The sequence below is a fragment of the Phaethon lepturus genome, unplaced genomic scaffold, assembly GCF_000687285.1.
Source record: "Phaethon lepturus isolate BGI_N335 unplaced genomic scaffold, ASM68728v1 scaffold26815, whole genome shotgun sequence".
Taxonomy (NCBI): Eukaryota; Metazoa; Chordata; class Aves; order Phaethontiformes; family Phaethontidae; genus Phaethon; species Phaethon lepturus.
In genome coordinates, this window is record NW_010543037.1 from 948 (window position 1) to 19002 (window position 18055).

At 51.7% G+C, this 18055-nt stretch overlaps 2 protein-coding genes across 2 annotated transcripts; one reads left to right on the forward strand and one right to left on the reverse strand.

Moving 5' to 3' along the window:
• The first annotated feature begins 126 nt into the window (after nt 1-126).
• Nucleotides 127-10945, forward strand: LOC104621694 (embryonic polyadenylate-binding protein-like). The gene is made up of 14 exons (XM_010288239.1): nt 127-319; nt 1114-1307; nt 1815-1930; nt 2694-2833; nt 3679-3773; nt 4042-4179; nt 4755-4850; nt 5777-6043; nt 6576-6666; nt 6954-7079; nt 8407-8531; nt 8924-9017; nt 9921-10051; nt 10862-10945. The coding sequence occupies exons 1-14, from the start codon at nt 127-129 to the stop codon at nt 10943-10945; spliced, it is 1890 nt and encodes a 629-aa protein (XP_010286541.1).
• A 4558-nt stretch (nt 10946-15503) lies between these two features.
• On the reverse strand, nt 15504-17484 carry TOMM34 (translocase of outer mitochondrial membrane 34). The gene is made up of 4 exons (XM_010288240.1): nt 17295-17484; nt 16883-17027; nt 16124-16250; nt 15504-15605 (listed from the first exon to the last, which is right to left on the reverse strand). Exons 1-4 carry the CDS (start codon nt 17482-17484, stop codon nt 15504-15506), a joined length of 564 nt encoding a protein of 187 aa, XP_010286542.1.
• Nucleotides 17485-18055: the final 571 nt, after the last annotated feature.

Consider the following 18055-nt stretch of genomic DNA (forward strand, 5'->3'; position numbering starts at 1 on the left):
GCACGGCTTGCACTGGTGCCATGGGGCCAGCCCCAGTGTGGGTCTGGGGTTGCTGCATGTGATCTGAAACCCACACTCTGCATCCTTGGGTCTGTCTTCCTCCACAGCTGAGCTTTGTGGTTGACCATGAACGCCAGCGGCCCTGGCTACCCGTTAGCCTCCCTCTATGTGGGGGACCTCCACCCAGACGTGACTGAAGCCATGCTCTACGAGAAGTTCTCACCTGCTGGGCCCATCATGTCCATCCGAGTCTGCCGGGACGTTGCCACGCGCCGATCGCTGGGCTATGCCTACATAAACTTCCAGCAGCCTGTGGATGGTACGCTGTCTGTAACAAAGCCCGAGGAGCTCCTCACAATGGGGGCCTGGGGTGTGCTAGAGAAGGAAGGGCAGGCTGTGGAGACGGGGGGAGCAGTTGTTTGAGGGGATGTCTCAGCTGTTGTGGCTTGGCAATATTCTGCTACTCCTGGGTTTTGATTGTAACTATTCCCAATCTTCTCTCTTCTCTTCTGTGGCTGAGGAGCTGACCCATCCCACCCCTATCTCTGCTTAGAGACTGGGAGAGGATACAGCAGCTGGGCTTTGGGCTTGTATGGGAGGAGGAACGTGGCTTGCAAGAGTTTCCTCCTTCCGTGAACTGATGGAGAAGGGCAGCAAAACCCATTCTGCCCTTCCCTGGGGCAGCCAGCTGGCAGGCATTGCAGTGATGCAGCGCTGCATGGCGTGGTACCCGACAGGCGCTTCATGCTGGAGCAAGGCAGCAGTGATGGGAAGGTGCTGGGTTAGTTGCCCTGGAGACCAAAATCCTTACTAGGTAAATGAGTTGGGCATCTGCCAGACTGGAGCTTGCAGTGAAATGAATGATCCCGTGGGAGTCAGACATGCTTTGTAGAGGAAAAAAGAAAATTAAAAAGGAAGGAGTGTTTTGGCTGGAGGGGAGGAGAGGAGAGCAGCCCCTGCCTGGCCCTGGGAGGCAGAGCTGCCGGTCTCGTTTAGGTTAATGAGCCCCTGTCCAACAGTATCGCTGATTCCTATGCCCATCTCAGCTGCTGTAGGATGTGAGGGGGATCTGTACGTTACCTTCCTCTCTCCCCGTGTTCACTTCTTTGCCAGCTGAGCGAGCCCTGGACACCATGAACTTCGAGGTGATCAAAGGCCGTCCCATCCGCATCATGTGGTCCCAGCGGGACCCCGGGCTCCGGAAGTCGGGGGTCGGAAACGTCTTCATCAAGAACCTGGACGACTCCATTGATAACAAAGCCCTGTACGACACTTTCTCTGCCTTTGGAAACATCCTGTCGTGCAAGGTACACGCACCCACGGGCCCTGCAGGAAAGAGCTTGCTGCAGAGCTGCCCCGTGTTCTCATCAGCGTGCTCCCGCCAGCTGAAGTTCACTTTCTTGTTCTGCTTCCTACAAAGTTTCCTCTAAATTCCCACCTGCTTTGAAGCCAAAGGACTCTACTGTGTTTCTCTTGGGAATGGGGGCTTTCCCCCATGTGCCCCTCCTTCCCAGTACCCGCACAGGGATGTGTGCTGTCCTGTCTGAGCTCAGTGCATCAATGGCACTCGGGTCTCAGTGAGCCACGAGCTGTTGGGCATCATATAAAGCACTGGGTGTCTGGCCCTGTTCTTGCCTGGCTCCCTGACCTGCTGCCAACACCCCAACGCAGCTCAGATGCAGTGGGAATGGGATGTCACGGAGGGTAAATGCCCCTTAAAGGAAGGGTTTTCCTGTGGCTTACTCGTGTGCAAGTGTGGAGAAAAACGGTGTCTGTCTGTTTTTTTTTTTTTCTTCCTTGTTCTGTGTTTGTAGGTGGTTTGTGATGAAAACGGATCCCGTGGCTATGGCTTTGTTCACTTTGAGACTCATGAGGCAGCAGCTCGGGCCATCGAGACCATGAATGGGATGTTGCTCAACGACCGGAAGGTGTAAGTGCCGGAGAGGAGAGTGTCTCCTCGGCTCTGCACTTGGTCCTCAGTGCATGCCCGGGAGCAAACACCTGCCCTGCTCGGGCTGCCACCTCCTGCTGCTGTCTTTCTCCCGTCTCCCCATCCATCCCCGCTGGGCACAGCGGCTCCACTGCTCTCCGGGACAGTGAGTCACTCGTGGTCGATGCTGGTGGAAGTGCGATAGTGGTTTGGAGCCGTTCCTGACGGTGGGGAAGGAGCCCAACCCTGGGCTGTGTTTTATTGCTGAGGCGGTGTAACAAGTGCCCACAACGCAGGGCTGGGCCTCGATTTCGGCTGTTGGCATCAGATAATCTGGGCAGGAAGAGCTTTTGTTGTTCTTCAGCTCTCTGCTTGCATTGCATCACCTTATTCTCTACAGCCCTCTCTCCGCAGAGGCAAGCAGCTGCCCAAGGGGCTTGGGGATACCTTGGAGGAAGAGAGTTGGCAGCATCCCTTGGGGTCTTTTGAGGTCTGTGGGGTGACACCCCCAGCATGGGGCTGCACTCTTTGGTAGCTCTGTCCCCGTTTCAGTAGGGCCATGTGGGGTCTGGGTAGGGGAACACCTGGGTGGGACATGCTGAAGTTGCTGGATGTGAAACACATGGTGGGTTTATGGGTGAGTAAAGCACTGCCTGAGGTGACGGGGTCACTCTTGGCCTGTACTGAGCCAGATGTACCTGTGTCTATCTTCCCTCTGCAGAGGACACAGAGGGTTTTGTGTCCCTGTCCTTGCTTCCTGCAGGTTTGTTGGCCATTTCAAATCCCGAAAAGAGCGCGAGGCAGAGTTTGGAGCTAGGGCAATGGAGTTCACCAACGTCTACATCAAAAACTTTGGGGATGACATGGATGATGACAGACTGCGGGAAATATTCTCCCAGTTTGGTGAGTACAGTTGTTGAAGCAAAATATCCTCATGTCTGATAAACTGGAGTTGGGGCAACTGCAGAGGAAGCTGGGGAGAATGCTTGATTGGAATACTGAGCCCCTTCTCTTGATGGGGTCTGACTTGCTTAAATACCACCTCAGCAAAGGACTGCAGTGGCTTAAATCATCAGGACATTACATGTGCTTTCCTGCAGTGATGGAGGATAACTTGTATTAGGTGCGCTCCTAAAAAAAAAAAAAAAGGTTTTTTATTTTCTTGGGTAACGAAAGTGGGGTTTTTTTGTTTTGTTAGGTTTTTTTTTTTCATTGTATTGAAACCAGTGTGCTGTCTGGTTATAGAAGCCCTGGGAATAAGAGATGCCGAGTCTGAATTTAAAGCAAAAATGGTTTTTCAATTCAGTCTGTTACTGGAGGATGCCTCTTATGACATGGTTTGGTGTTGTGGCAAGTCGCAGACTGTACTGTCCATGCCAGGCCAGTGTTACCTCAAATAACTTGTGAATACCCTTCATACGAACCCAATATATGTGTTCATAGTAAAGGAGGTGAGAACTTCTGGCCAAAGGAACTCAGTGTGCTAGCTGGAGAAACTGAAAAGCCAAGAGCAATGAGAGCAGCATCTGGGGTGGGAGGGATTGCCCTCATGCAGCCTCCCATTCCTGCCTCACGGTGGGGATCCTGCTGTCTGTCTTCCTGTTTGGCTCTTCCACGCTGCCGTGGCTGTCCAGTCTCCTCGCTGGACTGGCTTCTCATGGTAGCTCCTGAGCACCATGCTGCGTGCTGGCGGCACCCCCTCGGTGGGCGCCCCTTCTTCAGTTGGATACTCTCCTTTCCTCTTGCAGGAAAGACGCTGAGTGTCAAAGTCATGATGGACAACACTGGCCGCTCGAAGGGCTTCGGGTTTGTCAACTTTGAGAAGCACGAAGAAGCCCAAAAGGCAAGAGGCTCCTCGCTGCCCATCTGCTGTCAGCCCCGAGCTTGTTGCCTGCTGATGTTTCCACCTCACCCCGGCTTTGTGCTTGCCTGGGTGCTGGCACTGGCAGGCTGCCTGGACCTGGACAGGGAAGGAGCTGGCTAAGGGGAGCAGAACTGCTTCCCTGCCCTCGCCCAGGGGTGGTTTTGCTCACTGTAGGGGCGGTGGGTGAAGAGTAGAGCTGTGGCCATCGGCTTTTCGCAGCACTCAGAGCCCTTCTCTCCGCTGGCAGGCGGTGGCCGACATGAACGGGAAGGAGATCAATGGGCGGATGGTGTACGTGGGCCGAGCCCAGAAGCGGCTCGAGCGCCAGAGTGAGCTGAAGCGGAAATTTGATCAGATCAAGCAGGAGCGAGTGAGCAGGTACCAGGTAAGGGGAGAGTGGGATGCCCTGTCCTGCTGGGCTGCACTGGGAACATGCCCTGAACATCTAGGAACATCTTCACCTTGGGGATAGCACAGTGCTCTCCGGAGCAGATCAGTGTGCTGCGTCCTTTCTGCAATTAAAAAAAGACCCAGACAGGGGTCCAGTCACTGCCTGGAAAAGGCATACTGGAAAAGGCCATATCTTTCCTCATACTGGGAGCAGTATCGGGAAAGAGGAGAAAGGTCTAAACCCAGGATGATGTTGGCCGGTGAACAAACTGGTCTGCTCTTTTTAAATTTAAAATATTAGTTTGGAAATGAGGTGGCTTCCTGGTGTCTTGGAGCAGCTTCATAGTAATGGTCTGGGTGCCCTCTTCACTTGGGGTGTCTTGCCTCTGAGCAGAGCACACGTGTGGTCCTGGCTCCTCTCCACTGGTCCCATGGCAGCTCTGGAGAGGATGTGTTTGGGGGATGTCCCACCCTCCATCTGAGCTGCTGGTGAAACACGCATCCAGCTTGAAAAGCCGCTGTAAACTTTGGGACCCCGGAGGCCAAGCTGCTCTTTTGCTTTGTTTGCAGGGAGTGAACCTGTATGTGAAGAACCTGGACGATGGGATAGATGATGAGAGGCTGAGGAAGGAGTTCTCTCCCTACGGCACCATCACCAGCGCCAAGGTGAGGGACCAGGGCTGTCACTGGGGGTCCTGGGGTCGGCTGGCCGGTGTGCTCAGCCCTGGGAAATGGGTTGGGATTATCATCCTGTTAAGTTACTGTTCCCTGCTGTTGGCTTGTATCTCAAGCCAAGCGTGAAGGACATGCCACTGGTACCCCATGCTGTCCTGGGGGACAGCAAATTGATTCAGCAAATATTTTGTAGCTTTGCTGAGTTACCCCAGTCCCCGTGAGGTGCAGAGTATGGGACCGCAAAGCCACATCATTCTGAATATTGCACAGCTGCTCTGCGGTTTGGGACTAGTGTGACACTGATACAAATGGGAATGACCAAAAGCCTCCTCCCTCTGGGGAGAGTGGGGTTTGCCTGGCTGACAGCCTGGCATTTTGCCCTTTGGAAAAACATTAGAAGTGTCAGTCTTGCCCCCAAGACTGGTGTCAAGCTTCTCCTGAAGGCTGTGCGTACGGGTGCAGAGGGATGGTCTGGCTTTAAGGTCAGATACCTGTAACCTGCCAGCTGCTGGGGACAGACGCTGCCTGGCCCTCGGGCGGGGCATGGTGTCCCACTGATCCCCAGCCCTTGCTGGCTCCTGCAGCATTACGCACCGGAGCATTGCTGGTCCATGGGCCCTGTGGGGCTGGGGCACAGACCCCCTGGAAGATCACAGGCTGCAGATCTTGGGCTGGCCCAGACTCTGCTATCTTCGTTTCCCAAACCTACTGGTTTTGCCCAAGCAAAACCTCCCCTTTCCCAGAGAAACCTCTCTGTGGAGATCCACGGGTGCAGCCCCATCTGTCCCACCCTGGACATGCAATGGGGTGCCCGTGGCCAGCAGGTCCCGCGTGCACACACCCCCCTCCCTGCGCCGTGCTTTGTGGGTGCTGCGGTGATCTGTGGACTTAGCTGTCTTGTTCTAATCCAATTTTAGGTGATGACAGAGGGTGGCCACAGCAAAGGGTTTGGCTTTGTATGTTTTTCCTCCCCAGAAGAGGCTACCAAGGCCGTGACAGAAATGAACGGGAGGATCGTCAGCACCAAGCCTCTCTACGTCGCGCTCGCTCAAAGGAAAGAGGAGCGGAAAGCAATCCTCACCAACCAGTACATGCAGAGATTAGCTACCATGAGGGCCCTGCCCGGCCCTCTTCTGGGCTCCTTCCAGCCCCCCCCGGGGTACTTCCTACCCCCCATCCCCCAGGTGAGTCCCCGCTCCCCAGTGGGAACCTCGCATGGGGACTCAAATGTACTCTGGGCTGGAGGAGGGGGCGGTGGCAGTCAGGCTGAGGAGCTTATGTACCTCCAGTTTGCGCAGACCTGAGCACACACTGGTGTGGGATCAGCGCTGGGCTTCTGCTTAAGTGGCAGGGCTTGCCAAAACACTGGTGGGGTGCAGGTGCTCCTGGCAAGTAGCCACCAACTGTTCCCCAGAGGAGAGAACCAAGGAGGACTTTGGTGGGAGGATATGAGCATGGAGAACAAGCTCCCTGATGAAAGGAGGGGAGAGAGAAGGGTTGTAGAGGCGCAAAAGTTCGCGGGGAGGAGATAAGTGGAGCTGCTGGAGGATGCAGAGGCTGCAGAACTGGAGGTCGATCTTTAAAGTGCTCTGGCACACTGCAGAGCATGGTTTTGGCTTGCTTGTTCCGCATGCAGCGGCTGCTGAGATGCTCCAGGCTAGATCTGGCTCAGCTCAGCTCCCAAGTCATCTTGGATAACGTGTTCTCCTTTCCTAGCCGCAAACCAGAGCTACCTTCTACAGCCCCAGCCCAGCTGTCCCAGTCCGTCCTGCCACTCGCTGGAGTGCGCAGCCCTCCCGGCCTCCCCGTGAGTCAGCCTGCCTCTGCCCGGGGGCTCAAGGCACAAGCTGGTCTTGGTTGGGGACTGAGGGTCTCTAAAAGCAGCACAAACCACAGCGGGGCTGTTGTCTGGAGAAGTGTGTGGGATTTTGCTACAGAGGTGATGGTGATGGGCACTGGGGGATGAGACATTGGGGTTGACGCCAGAGGTGAGGTGCTCCTGAGCTTCCCCAACCTCGGTCACTCCCCTCCATGTCTCCTTCCATGCCTTTGCTATCAAGAAGCTTTATTAATCATGCTTTGTCTCTACAGCAGCATATCCCGCAGCTACCCCGGTCCTGAGGGCTGCCGCGCCGCCCCGGCGCCTGCTGTCCAATGTCAGCACCATGAGACAGGCCTCCACCCAAGTGCCCCGCGTGGCCCCCCAGGCCCAGAGAGTGGGTGAGTGGGGGAAAGACCCGCCTCGGACGTCACCATAGCAGTCGCGCATTGGCAAGGCTGCTGGCTGCGAGCTTGGGTCTGCCTCCGAAGGTGGATTGGTTTGTGGGATAGCTCATGGAGGAGTCTGGATGGTGCCCTTGGATGTGATGGGACTGGAGCAGTGTCTGTAGTAAAAATTAGTGTGTAACTTTTGGGGAAGGTTGTGGTCTTTCAGGTAATGGGACAGGTCTGTGATATGCAGATTGGTCTTGCCAGCTGTTGCTCTTTGTATATGTTCATTAAAGATTATGATGATGCAGCCACGGCACCCTAGGCTTAGTGCTCACACCAAGGTGGAGGTTGGGAAGGACCTCTTGGGCAGAAGCAGAGGTTCTCACCAGCTCTAGCTGAACTGCTGCCAAGGCCAAGCTCCCAGTAAAACACTCTTGTGTCAGAGGTGTTTGGAGCTGTGGCCCAAGAACAGGACCTTGCGGTCATCCCCAGTGCCTGGCTGTGCTGGGGCTGTCCCTGTGTCCCAGGGTGTCCCCTCTGCCTTGCCAGCGTGACACATCTGTGCTCCTGCAGGGCTGGTGACCGAGCTGCTGTCCCGCATGCGGTGCCCAGAGCATTCCTTACCCTGAGAGTGCTCCAACCTCATGTCTATCCCATCACCCCTCTGCCTTTCGTGTGAGTGAGGAAGAGGAGGATGCTTGCCGAGGCTCGCAGTGTTGCCCCCTCCTCCATAGACAGGCTCTGAGGAGAGGCAGAAGTAATCCAGGGTGGAAGGTGCCCACCTTAAACGTGGGACTGTCTGGTGGGGCAGTGTTTACCTACAACCCTCAGGGCTTTGTGTGATTTACCCAAGGTGGTCTTTGGCGTTGAGTCTCTTATCACTGAAACGAGCAGGGGGACCAGGAGGGCTGTCTTTGGTTTGTCCCCTCTACTTTTGCCCCTGTCCTCTCGTTCCTCTGCCCTTGCCTCCCTGCAGGAAGGGAGCCAGGGTGAGCTGGGGGCACTTGCTCTTGCAGCCCACCCGCCTCGGTGCTGTCCCCGTCCTCTGGTTGCTGACACAGATGGGTGTTTCTGGAGGACAGACAATGAGGCATAGGTGCCTTCACCAGCTCTCCTGCCCTCTGCACAAAACTGGGCAACCCCAGCCCGGTGGGCAGGATAGCAGTGCCCTGCCTGTCCTGGGGAAAGCTGCCTTTGACCTGGGGGCTGCTTTGAGCCCATGGGGGGATTTTTCAGGCCCTCGGGCTGAGCACACTGCCCTTGTGGGTTCAGCCTCCTCAGCAGAGGTGTGCGTTTGACGGGGTCCTCCTCTCAAACATTCCTGCCCCCATTGCAGCCAACATCGGGACGCAGACGGTCAGCACTCGGGTGCCCTCCTCGCCCACCCTGCCACGGGGCACCCCACAGTACAAGTACTCCTCGGCCGTCAGGAACGTCCAGCCGATGGGGCACATGCCAACGGTGGTGGCCCCGCAGGTAACTGCTCTGTGGGCTCCTGGCTTCGATGTGGCCACTGCAATGTGCATCAGTCCTGGGTTAATGCGGCCACTGGCTCCAAGCAGCCCATGGGGCTCTGTTTATGATTGGTGCTATGGGGACCTTTCCTTTGGGGCTGCTGGGTAACTGGGGCTATGGATCCAGTAGCCATGCCTGGCTCCGGCTTTCCTGGAAGCCGGCATTTGGATACAAGCAGGCAATGCCAGAGACTGCATCAGCGTCTGGGAAGGGTGAAATGCCCCGCTGCATTCGGGGTCCAGCACCGTTCCTGCAAGCCAGGTAACTCGCACATCACTTCCAGCCTTTCACTGCTGCTCTTCTCTTTTTTTTCTTTCTCTTTTTTTTTTTTTCTCCAGGTGGGAGAACCTGCTGTGCATGTCCAGGGGCAGGAGCCGCTGACGGCATCCGTGCTTGCAGCAGCCCCTCCTCAGGAGCAGAAGCAAATGATAGGTGGGTGTCACGGCTGCCCTGCTGGAGTAGGTCCGGCTGTGCGTGCATGCGAGGGCATGCGGCCTTGCATGCACCGGGGAAAACTTAGCTGCTAGGAGAAGCTGTAAGCCTTTGTGGGATTGCTCTGATATTATGCTACTTTAAAAAAAAAAAAAAGTAATCCAGGCTGTGTTGGAAGGGTATGGAAGCAGCAAAACCACTCCCTGTCTATATTAGCTGCCTGGCAGTGAGACAGCGTCTGGCGAAGCGCTGCAGGAGAAGCAGAGCTCCATCCTGCCCGTGCTGCCAGGCTGCACCAGGGCATTTGCGATTCCCCTGAACTCTGAGCTGTCCTGCATCACCGCTCTCAAGCGCTGATGAAGGGCTTGGTGGCCATGGGAGTTCCAGTCAGCTCTACCTGAGGGAGGGCTGGGAGCAGACTAATTTGGGGAGGGAAGACGGAGGTGTATGCACAGGGCTGAGGCACCCTTGCAAAACTGTGGTGGGGAATCTGGCAGTGAAATAATCTGCGTGCTGGAGGATGTGATGGCAGGGGGAGGGCAATCAGTGTTGTCTCTGGCCAGTCAAAGGTGGCTTTGCTCCTCCACGCCTGGTTCCTCATATGGCTTTCCTTCCTGGGAAGCAGCCTGGTAGGTAGGGCTAATTCTCCCCATTGTGTGGGGGTGCTGCAGTGGGACAGGGAGCATTTTGCCTGCAAACACTGTTGCAGTGACATGCTGGAGTAGGTTTGCTTGCGAGCAGTGGTTGTTGGGGGTTTTTTAATTACTTTTTCCCACCACCACCACCACCCTTGTATCCTTTTCAGTTGAAAGGACAGAGCAGGGAGGGCAGGAGGTTTGCACTGGGTTTGAAAATGCTGGAGGTCTTGCATAGCGGTGATGTCCTCCCTGGTGTTTGGAGCAGGTGAGCGCCTCTACCCTCTGATCCACGCGATGCATCCCTCACTGGCTGGCAAGATCACGGGGATGCTGCTGGAGATAGACAACTCTGAGCTGCTGCTGCTCCTGGAGTCTCCTGACTCCCTGCACTCCAAGGTAGGAGGCACTTGATGCCCAAACAAATCACATCTCAAAGGGCTAGCTACCCGCTGCTGCAGGGAAGGGTGATTGTGGCCCAGAAGATGGGCCGAGGATGTTGATAGCTGTGGGAAAAGCAAGTAGATGCTTTTTGTTTGTTTTTGTTTTGTTTTTTTTTTTAAGTGAAAAATGAGCAGAAAGGGCTCTGGTTGATGGCACTGCACCCAGCACCTGAACGCCTGCCTGCCTTCAGCAAAAGGGCCAAGTGGTTTGGTGGTGGCTGGGAAGTGAGAGGGGAAATGCAGGGTGGATGTCGCTCCCCGGAAGAAGAGGGGGAAATGCTCTTTCTTGAGAATAGAAACCAGATAAACGCTGCCTCTCTGAAGCGTGTCTTCAGTTTCCTCCTTAATCCTAGTGAACATTTAACTGGTTCCATCAAAGCGGTTGCAGTGAATTGACTGCATCTCCTTGTTGCTCCTTGGAGGCAGGATTTGCTTTTACCCGTTCACTGACATGTTTCTGAAGGAATACGGGCTCTGCTGCGCAGTGTCAGGTAGCTCCACCTATGGAGAAGTTTGATTTCTCTCTGGGCAGTTCTGACTCCCCTAGGAAAATGCTGGTGCATCTCCTTTTCTATAGAAGAGGCCTGTGAGCCCATTAGTCTCCTGCAGAAGCAGCAGAGTTGGATTTTATAATTATTAGAGTCCTTTATCTCTTGGAAGTGGGTCTGTGTGGAGGATAGGACCTGGAACATTGCATTTCTTGTGCAGTGTGCTCCGATGTTGGAGCAACACTACTTCTCCCCCACTTTGTGCTCTCTGTTGCAAGATCGAGGAAGCAGTTGCTGTTCTCCAAGCGCACCAGGCTACCGAGACGTCCCACAAGAGCAGCGCCGCGGCTTTCCTGCAGTGACTCCGGGTAGGTGCAGGGAGCTGTTGCAAGTGTTGGCATGTGCGTATTGTGCTCAGGGTCTCTGGTTTCTGATTCTGAAACTGGGAATTTGGTTTCTTGTCCAGACCAAGTATGGCTTGGTGAGCAATGTAAGTATATTTGACTGTAACATTCCACTTCTTAAATCACATCCTCCATTTTCCATACTTAATTGTACTGCAGAGACGTGGTTCTGTGTGGCTTTTCTATGTTCACAAGGGCAATGACTGTGCAACCAGGGAGGAAGATGGGAAAGGACCTTGCTTTTCTGTAGGTCGAGTGGGGACTGGCACAATCTTTCCTGGGATTTCCCAGTGGCTTGTGCAGAACTTTGTCAGTAGACCGCCCTATAAAATGCTGGCGGTCCTGCGTGGGCTTGAGCAGGAGAGCTGGCCCTGCTGTTGCAGGTGGGAGAGACCCATTAACAAGCAATTCAGACTCTCACGTACCCCTTTGAAGATAATATTTTCTTGACTTGTGATTGCAAGGAAACTGTGTGTTAGTTCAAGTTCAGGTGAATTCTCATCTGATTAAATTGTTCCCTTAGCAGTTGAAAATTGCATATGTGAGTTCTTTGGGTTTTCTTGTAGACTTCAGGACTGGGAGCAAGCTCTGACAACATTGCCTTTGAAGAACAGCAGCAGCAACCCCACTGTGCTTTTGGAGTCATGCCTGTACAGTGACCCTGGCTTGTCTTCAACGTACCATCCTATTTTTTTGTGTGTGTGTGTGTGTGTGTATTGTGAACCTTGCAGAATTGCTTCTTCCTGCACCTGTAAAAAAAATCCCCATGTTAATTATCTTCTTGCTACTGAAAGCATCTTGTGAAATGTAGTGTGGAACCCAGCCTAGTTCAGTTGCCCAGGAAACTACAAGTGCTGATGAATCACCATTTTTAGTGAATTTATTTGGCTCTGTAGTTTTATTTGTTCCTGTAGCTGACATGAATAAAGAACTGATGTTTTCACCCCCAAAGCATGGGTTAGTTCCCTTTGCAGAAAGACAGAAAATACTTATTCTTTGTTTCATGCAGGTGGAGGGATGGACTTTGGTCAGGCTGCTGTAATTAGTGTTTGAAGCTTGTGATGCTGGTGGGGCGGCAGTCCTGAGAGGTGGCAGGAAGGGACATACAGGATTAAATGGACAAATTGCCAACAAACAGGCTCTCCTTCTCCTTTCTGACTCTCTAGGAGCATGGCTTTAAGCAAACTTTATACCATCTACCTGGATTTTATCCTCTCTAGTTAGCTGTTTTTAACTTCCTTTCAAAAGGAATCAGCTGCCTGTGGTTCTTCTTTTGTAATGGACCTTGTATGTCTGCAGGGGTAGTGGCTCCAAGTGTCTTCTGCTGGTCACCACACTGTGTGTGTCTCGTGTGCAAGACCTAGATTTTGAGGTATTGTGGAGTAGCTGTAAATCAGAAGCTGCTTCTCTGATGTGTGTTCCTGACCAGTGGTTTCAAGGAGTCACTGATGGGCCTGAAAACATTCATAACCGCATCGTGTCCCACTGGGATACTCCCTGCTTGCAGGAGTAGCTGGGACCCATTATGAATGTGTTCTGCTCTGCGGGCCTCTCCCAGTGCACGTTGCTGTTGTCATCCTGGCCTTAATGCTCTGCTCTTCCTATTTAGGAAAGGAATTTCAGTCCCTAGAGGCTCCTTGGTACTTGCGACTGGTGAAGTATTCACCTTACTTGACTGCTGGCAGGAGCACACCTCCACCAGCACCACCTACCTTTCTGTCCAACTTGTGTGCTGGTGTTGCTGTCTCAATCTTCCTTCTGTGCTGTATCATACTCCAGCTCGCTGCTAAGTCATCCCTCCTACCTCTTTTCCTTCCAGCATGTTAATAGAATCACTTTCACATTTGTTTCTGTGTGGTATCTGTTCTGCTCAGCTGGGACTCTGCCCTGGGGCTTTTCATCATTGCTTTTTCTTGATATTTTTTTTGCCAATTCTTCCTCTGACCTCCTTAAATATTTCTCTTCCTCATAGTGGATGCCTGAACTGTGTGCTATTTAGATATCTCCTTCTCAGTGAGATGCTTATAAAGGATTTCAATCTACTTAATAGATTGAAACAGGGTCTTCATTTAAATTGCTATTTATCCCAAAGTGCTACTGGCTGGAAGCTTTTTATGCTTTGTCTCTAGAGGAAAAATGTGTATTTGCATGAGTGTAAGGTGTATATAAGAAGCTGGAACAGAACTGTACAGGTAAACTTCACTCTGCTGTTGGCTACCTTGTCTGCAACCTTTTTTCAGGTGTAACAGGCCAGTTCAGATGTGCCTGTGCCACCACCTACAATGCCAGATGGCTTGGCTTGAGAAGACCGCTGTAAAGCTAGAGGGAATGCAAAGCAGAGTCGAGGAACACAGGGACATCAGAACAGCCTAAAAAAGGATATGAATGAGGACCAAGGTCTTTTAAATGTTTATCAGAAAAGGCGAAGTTGGAGTTTGGCTCCCCATGTATACTGGAAAACTTTCAGAGGAGCTCCCTGGCTGAACTCCTCAGGGAAGTCTGAGGCTCTATGGAATTGAGGTAGGAGCAGCAATGCAAATGTGAATCTGGAGTCTCTACTGTGGAAAAGTTGCTGTGGCTTTTGAAAGGGTTGGATGAAGGTGTGCCTCTGACAAGCACTCCCCAGCTGCCCCTGGGGACAGCACTACCTTTACATGCCTGGGAGGGGTCCTGCACAGACAGCAGCCCCCTTGCTGGAACAGAAGAGATAGGAGCAGAAGGGACCCTGGGCTTGAAGTACTGTGTCTTGGTGCTGTGCTGGATCTTTGTTTACCTGGTGGTATTGCTGGGGAAGGTCTTAGAGACAAGGCCCAAAAAGGCATTGCTGTTGCTGAGAGGGGACGGAGATGGTGAATGCTGCGGCTTAGAGGGGTTATAATGAATTGTAGTTGAACAGTGCAGGTTCAACTTCATCTGCCACTCCAGGTAACACCAGGGCTCCAGATAACAGGATAGTTCTTACCAAGCAAGGCCAGTCTTCCTCCTGCATTCTGTGACCTTCCTCTGCTTATCTGTGTACTGCTGGCCTGCGTTTCTCCACCCTTACTTGCTAAAAGCTCCGGCAAGTGCTGGTTGCAGGATCAAGGGAGCTGTGGTGCTTAGAAGTGGGAGGGGAGTGAAGGGAGCAACTTGTGCCCTGTAGGGAAGAGCTGTTTCAAGCCCTGGCCCATTACAGCTGATGGAGTACAGCCCTAGGACCTGTAACAACTACTTAGCGTTAGGCTAAGAAGCCTTTGTCTTTAATAGCATTAAAGTGATGTCTGCTTCCATTCAGTTCAGTGGGGTACCTGCTTGAAACCCTGACTGCTGGGAGAAGTGAGTAAGGTGGGAAACAGACATAGGGCGTAGCATCTATCTCTTGCTCTGTACTGTAAACACTTGGCTCAGGTCTAGCGTTGTCCAGCAGCTTGACTTCCCAGTTTAAAGCACTCTACCCCCACACACAGTGTGTAAGGCTGACCAATGAGCTGGCTTCCAAAGCAAGGCATTAGACAGCAGTGTGTGAATTCCTCTGACCAAAAGCAGGGAGCGTATGAAGTAAAGCAGTTTAAAGAGTCTTCCAGTTCCCCTATACCATCCATCACACAAACACAGTTCTAAAGTGAAAATAAACATGGCTTTAATGAGAACTGGTTTTAACAGTTCATAGAATAACTCCAAATACCTCTTTACCTACCCTTTAAATCAGTGCCATCACTACCAGATAAGGAGATCAAAAAGTATAAACATGCATTGAAGTAGTAAGCCAGACCTCAGCTGGGATGTTACTGCATATCCTCCCTGTAACATCCTATAGCAACTGCTCCAAAAGGCACAGAGGAGCTAAAGTGGTTTTTAAAAAAACAAAAAACAAAACACAACACAAAACAATTGTAAGATCCCCAAGCACCCAGAATCTGAAAGAAGTGCACAGTGTAACAAGGCAGGCTTAACTTGTTCCTGTTTTCTTAAATGTGCAGAATTACAAAAAATAAAAGAAAGCTGTTCTTGTAAACATCTGCCCTGCCACACTAAGCAGCAGAAACTCAGCTGAGGGCCAGCAGGCATCAAGTGGGAGAGGGAACAAGCTCAGCCCTGTGCAAGTAACTCTGCCTCTTACAAGAATGGTACATGGTGCTAGGGCAACAGCAGCAGTTCCTGCAGCAACCTTATTTAAGTAATAGCAGCACAAATGTAGCAAAACTGTCACCTGAACAAGGACAAAAAAAGACCTCTGTAGCTCTTCAGAAAGAGAAGAGCCACTTCACATGCATCTTAGCCAACATGGAAAGAGTCCCTGAGGCCAGTAGTTACAGGCAAGTTGAATTCAACCAGGGAAGTTAACCTATATGCCTCTCAAGGAGGGGCATTAAAACTTTGAATGATCTTAGAGCCAGGTGCATCTTAGGATTCATTGTGCTGGCACAGAACCTGTTACCTCTCAGCAGCAGTGGAAGATAGATTTCAATACAGATCCTCCATTAAGATTGGTCCCTGTAACAACATCAGAAGGGCAAGAGCTTTTCCTGTTGCTTGGTTACCCTAGGCTTTTCAGTTCTTGCAGTAATCTCAGGGCAGCTGTGTTCTTTGGTTCAGTTTTCAACAAGCTCTTGATATCAGCAATACTTGATTTGTAATCCTAGAAGGAGAATTTTTAAGTGTTAGTACATTGAAAATGCAGTCTAAGGCTCTTGCTTCAGAATTACTAACCTGCAACACAACTGAGTCTGTGACTCCCTCTGTATAATTGCTTAAGCACTGGCATTAATGTAACTGTTCTAAAACACGTTTAAACTTGGCCTGAGAAGACAATTTCACCACTCAAGTGGGTTCTGACTCCAACACCGATGCAGTAAGTCTTCCAGTACTGCCTAGAGAATCTCTCCCCAGACATGAAAAGATAAAGCTCAACACAACATGTAGCTCCTTCCAGCATCTCCAGAAACAGGACCCGGTGCTCAGAAACTCATGAGATCCAACCAGCAAATAATGATGTGAAAGAAAATCCCCCCCTCAGTCCATACAGGTCTCACCTATCTGATAGCAGAATTTGTCTAGCACAGAAATGAGTTCTAAATGGCATCTCTTGCCCTGATCATGCATGAACAGGCTTCTAGTCCTAGCTTAAAACCGTTCAAAAACTCCTGACTGACTTACCTTCAGTTCTTTAAGTGCTTGAGCACGTCTGTAGAGTGCCTTAACATTGTTAGGATCTAACCTCAGAGCTTCTGTGCAGTCCTGTACTGCTTCCTTGTATTGCTTCAGAGTCAAGTAACAGAGGGCTCTGCAATACAATTACCTACAATTAGACCTTTGGCTAACAGCAGCATCTACTGCTGCAACATACATAGCAGATCTCAGCCACCCCTTGCACAGCACAAAGCTTGACTCCAGAACAGTCTTTAGCCTCATATGTTATGTACTCTTACTTCCTGAGCTCAAGTTTGTTTTGGTTACAAGGGGGGGGAAGGAAACAGATTTTCAGTCTGAAAAACCACCCCAGGATTTTGAGAGTAACCTGCTCTGAAGCCAAGAACCCTCAAGGTTCCTACCTACACCAGTCCAGAATATGCTCTGCTTGCTGCAGTTGCCTTAGGAGTCTTTAAGTATAGCAGTCTGCAATGTGCAGTTCATGGGGCAGCAGACACTACTCAAAATAACAGAGTCCTGGCAGGCAAGCATTAAAGGGAAAAACCCCTTAGCAGCCCTAAGGTGAGTGTCTCCAAGGGTTTTTTGCAGTACCTGATCAAAGAATGTTATACAAACTACAGGGAAGACTGCACTTGGGGCAAACATGTGTGGGTGTTTTTGTTTTATTCATTTGTTTGGGAGCAAACATTAGACAGCTCTGTCAGAAGTACCACGGTGGGTTTTCTAAAGGGCCAAGAAGTACTTGGGCATAGAGCTAAGTAGTACCTGTTGGTGTAAGTTGTGCATTCCTGATTGAGCTTTAAACTCTCACTGTACTTCTCAACTGCTTTTTTATGGTTTCCTTTCTTTACAAGTTCATTTCCTTCTTCCTTCAGAGTTCGAGCTCTCTCTGTGCCAGCAGCAGTCTGGTCTGGAAACAGCATGAAACAATACAGAATGCTGTAAAACTGACAAGATCAGTGCAGCCTCTCAGAAAGCAAATATCCCCATACCAGAGGTAAGACACAGAGACATCAAAGGATCCAGAATCAACCGAAGAGGCTATGGCAGAACAAGGCCCAGGTTTCTCCAGGCCTCAGCCCCAGCTACAGACACGCCAAGCAGGTGTGGCAGCTGCCTTGTTCATCACCCTTCTGAGCTACAGGGCTCTGTGCCCGGCCCAAGGGTACACTCTTACCTGATTCTCCCCGTGGTGCAGTTGCAGGAGGAGTGTTTGCCCCAGGGGCTCCAGTAGAAGGAACGCTCCACCTCGTCTGGGCAGAAACAGGAACTGTGGGGATTGGCGGGAGCTTCTGGCGCCAGTTCACACCATCCTTCTCCCGCAGGGCTTTAGTCATCCTGGAAGAGACGGCTGGCAGTCGCCCCATCTTTGGCTGGGCGGGCCATGCAGTAGCCATTAGGGTCACTTTTTAACCTGGCTTGTGTATCGAGGACAGCATCTCTCCACTAACCCCTTTACATGCATCTAAACTAAGCTCCTTCTACAGACAGGACATTAATGAAAGGAGGTTCCTCATGTCAGCAGGGCTAAAAGTAACACAGGACGAGAGCTGGAACTGTCAGTGCTCAGCCAAGCAAGACATGTGTGGGTCACTCCTCAGCCTGACAAGCAATGAAGTGAAGCAGACAGCTCCAGGAAGAGAAAAGGACTATGGTAGCCTGTAAACCCAGTCAGCACCAGGAGGCTTACTGGATAGGGCACTGGAGCCTGTAGTTTATTATTTGTTTTAAAATAGGCACTGAGCAAAGCAGAAAGAGTCCCAGGGAATTCATTCCCAGCCCTCAACCAGCATCGTGAAAGGAACTAAGGGTGCTAGCAGACAAAGGGAGCTCAGCTAGGCCTGCGCCTTGTACGAAGCCTGGGGCACTTCATCCGTGTGCCCAGGACCCCAGCTCGCTCCTGACATGGCTGCAGAAACAACGCAGACAGGCAGAGTG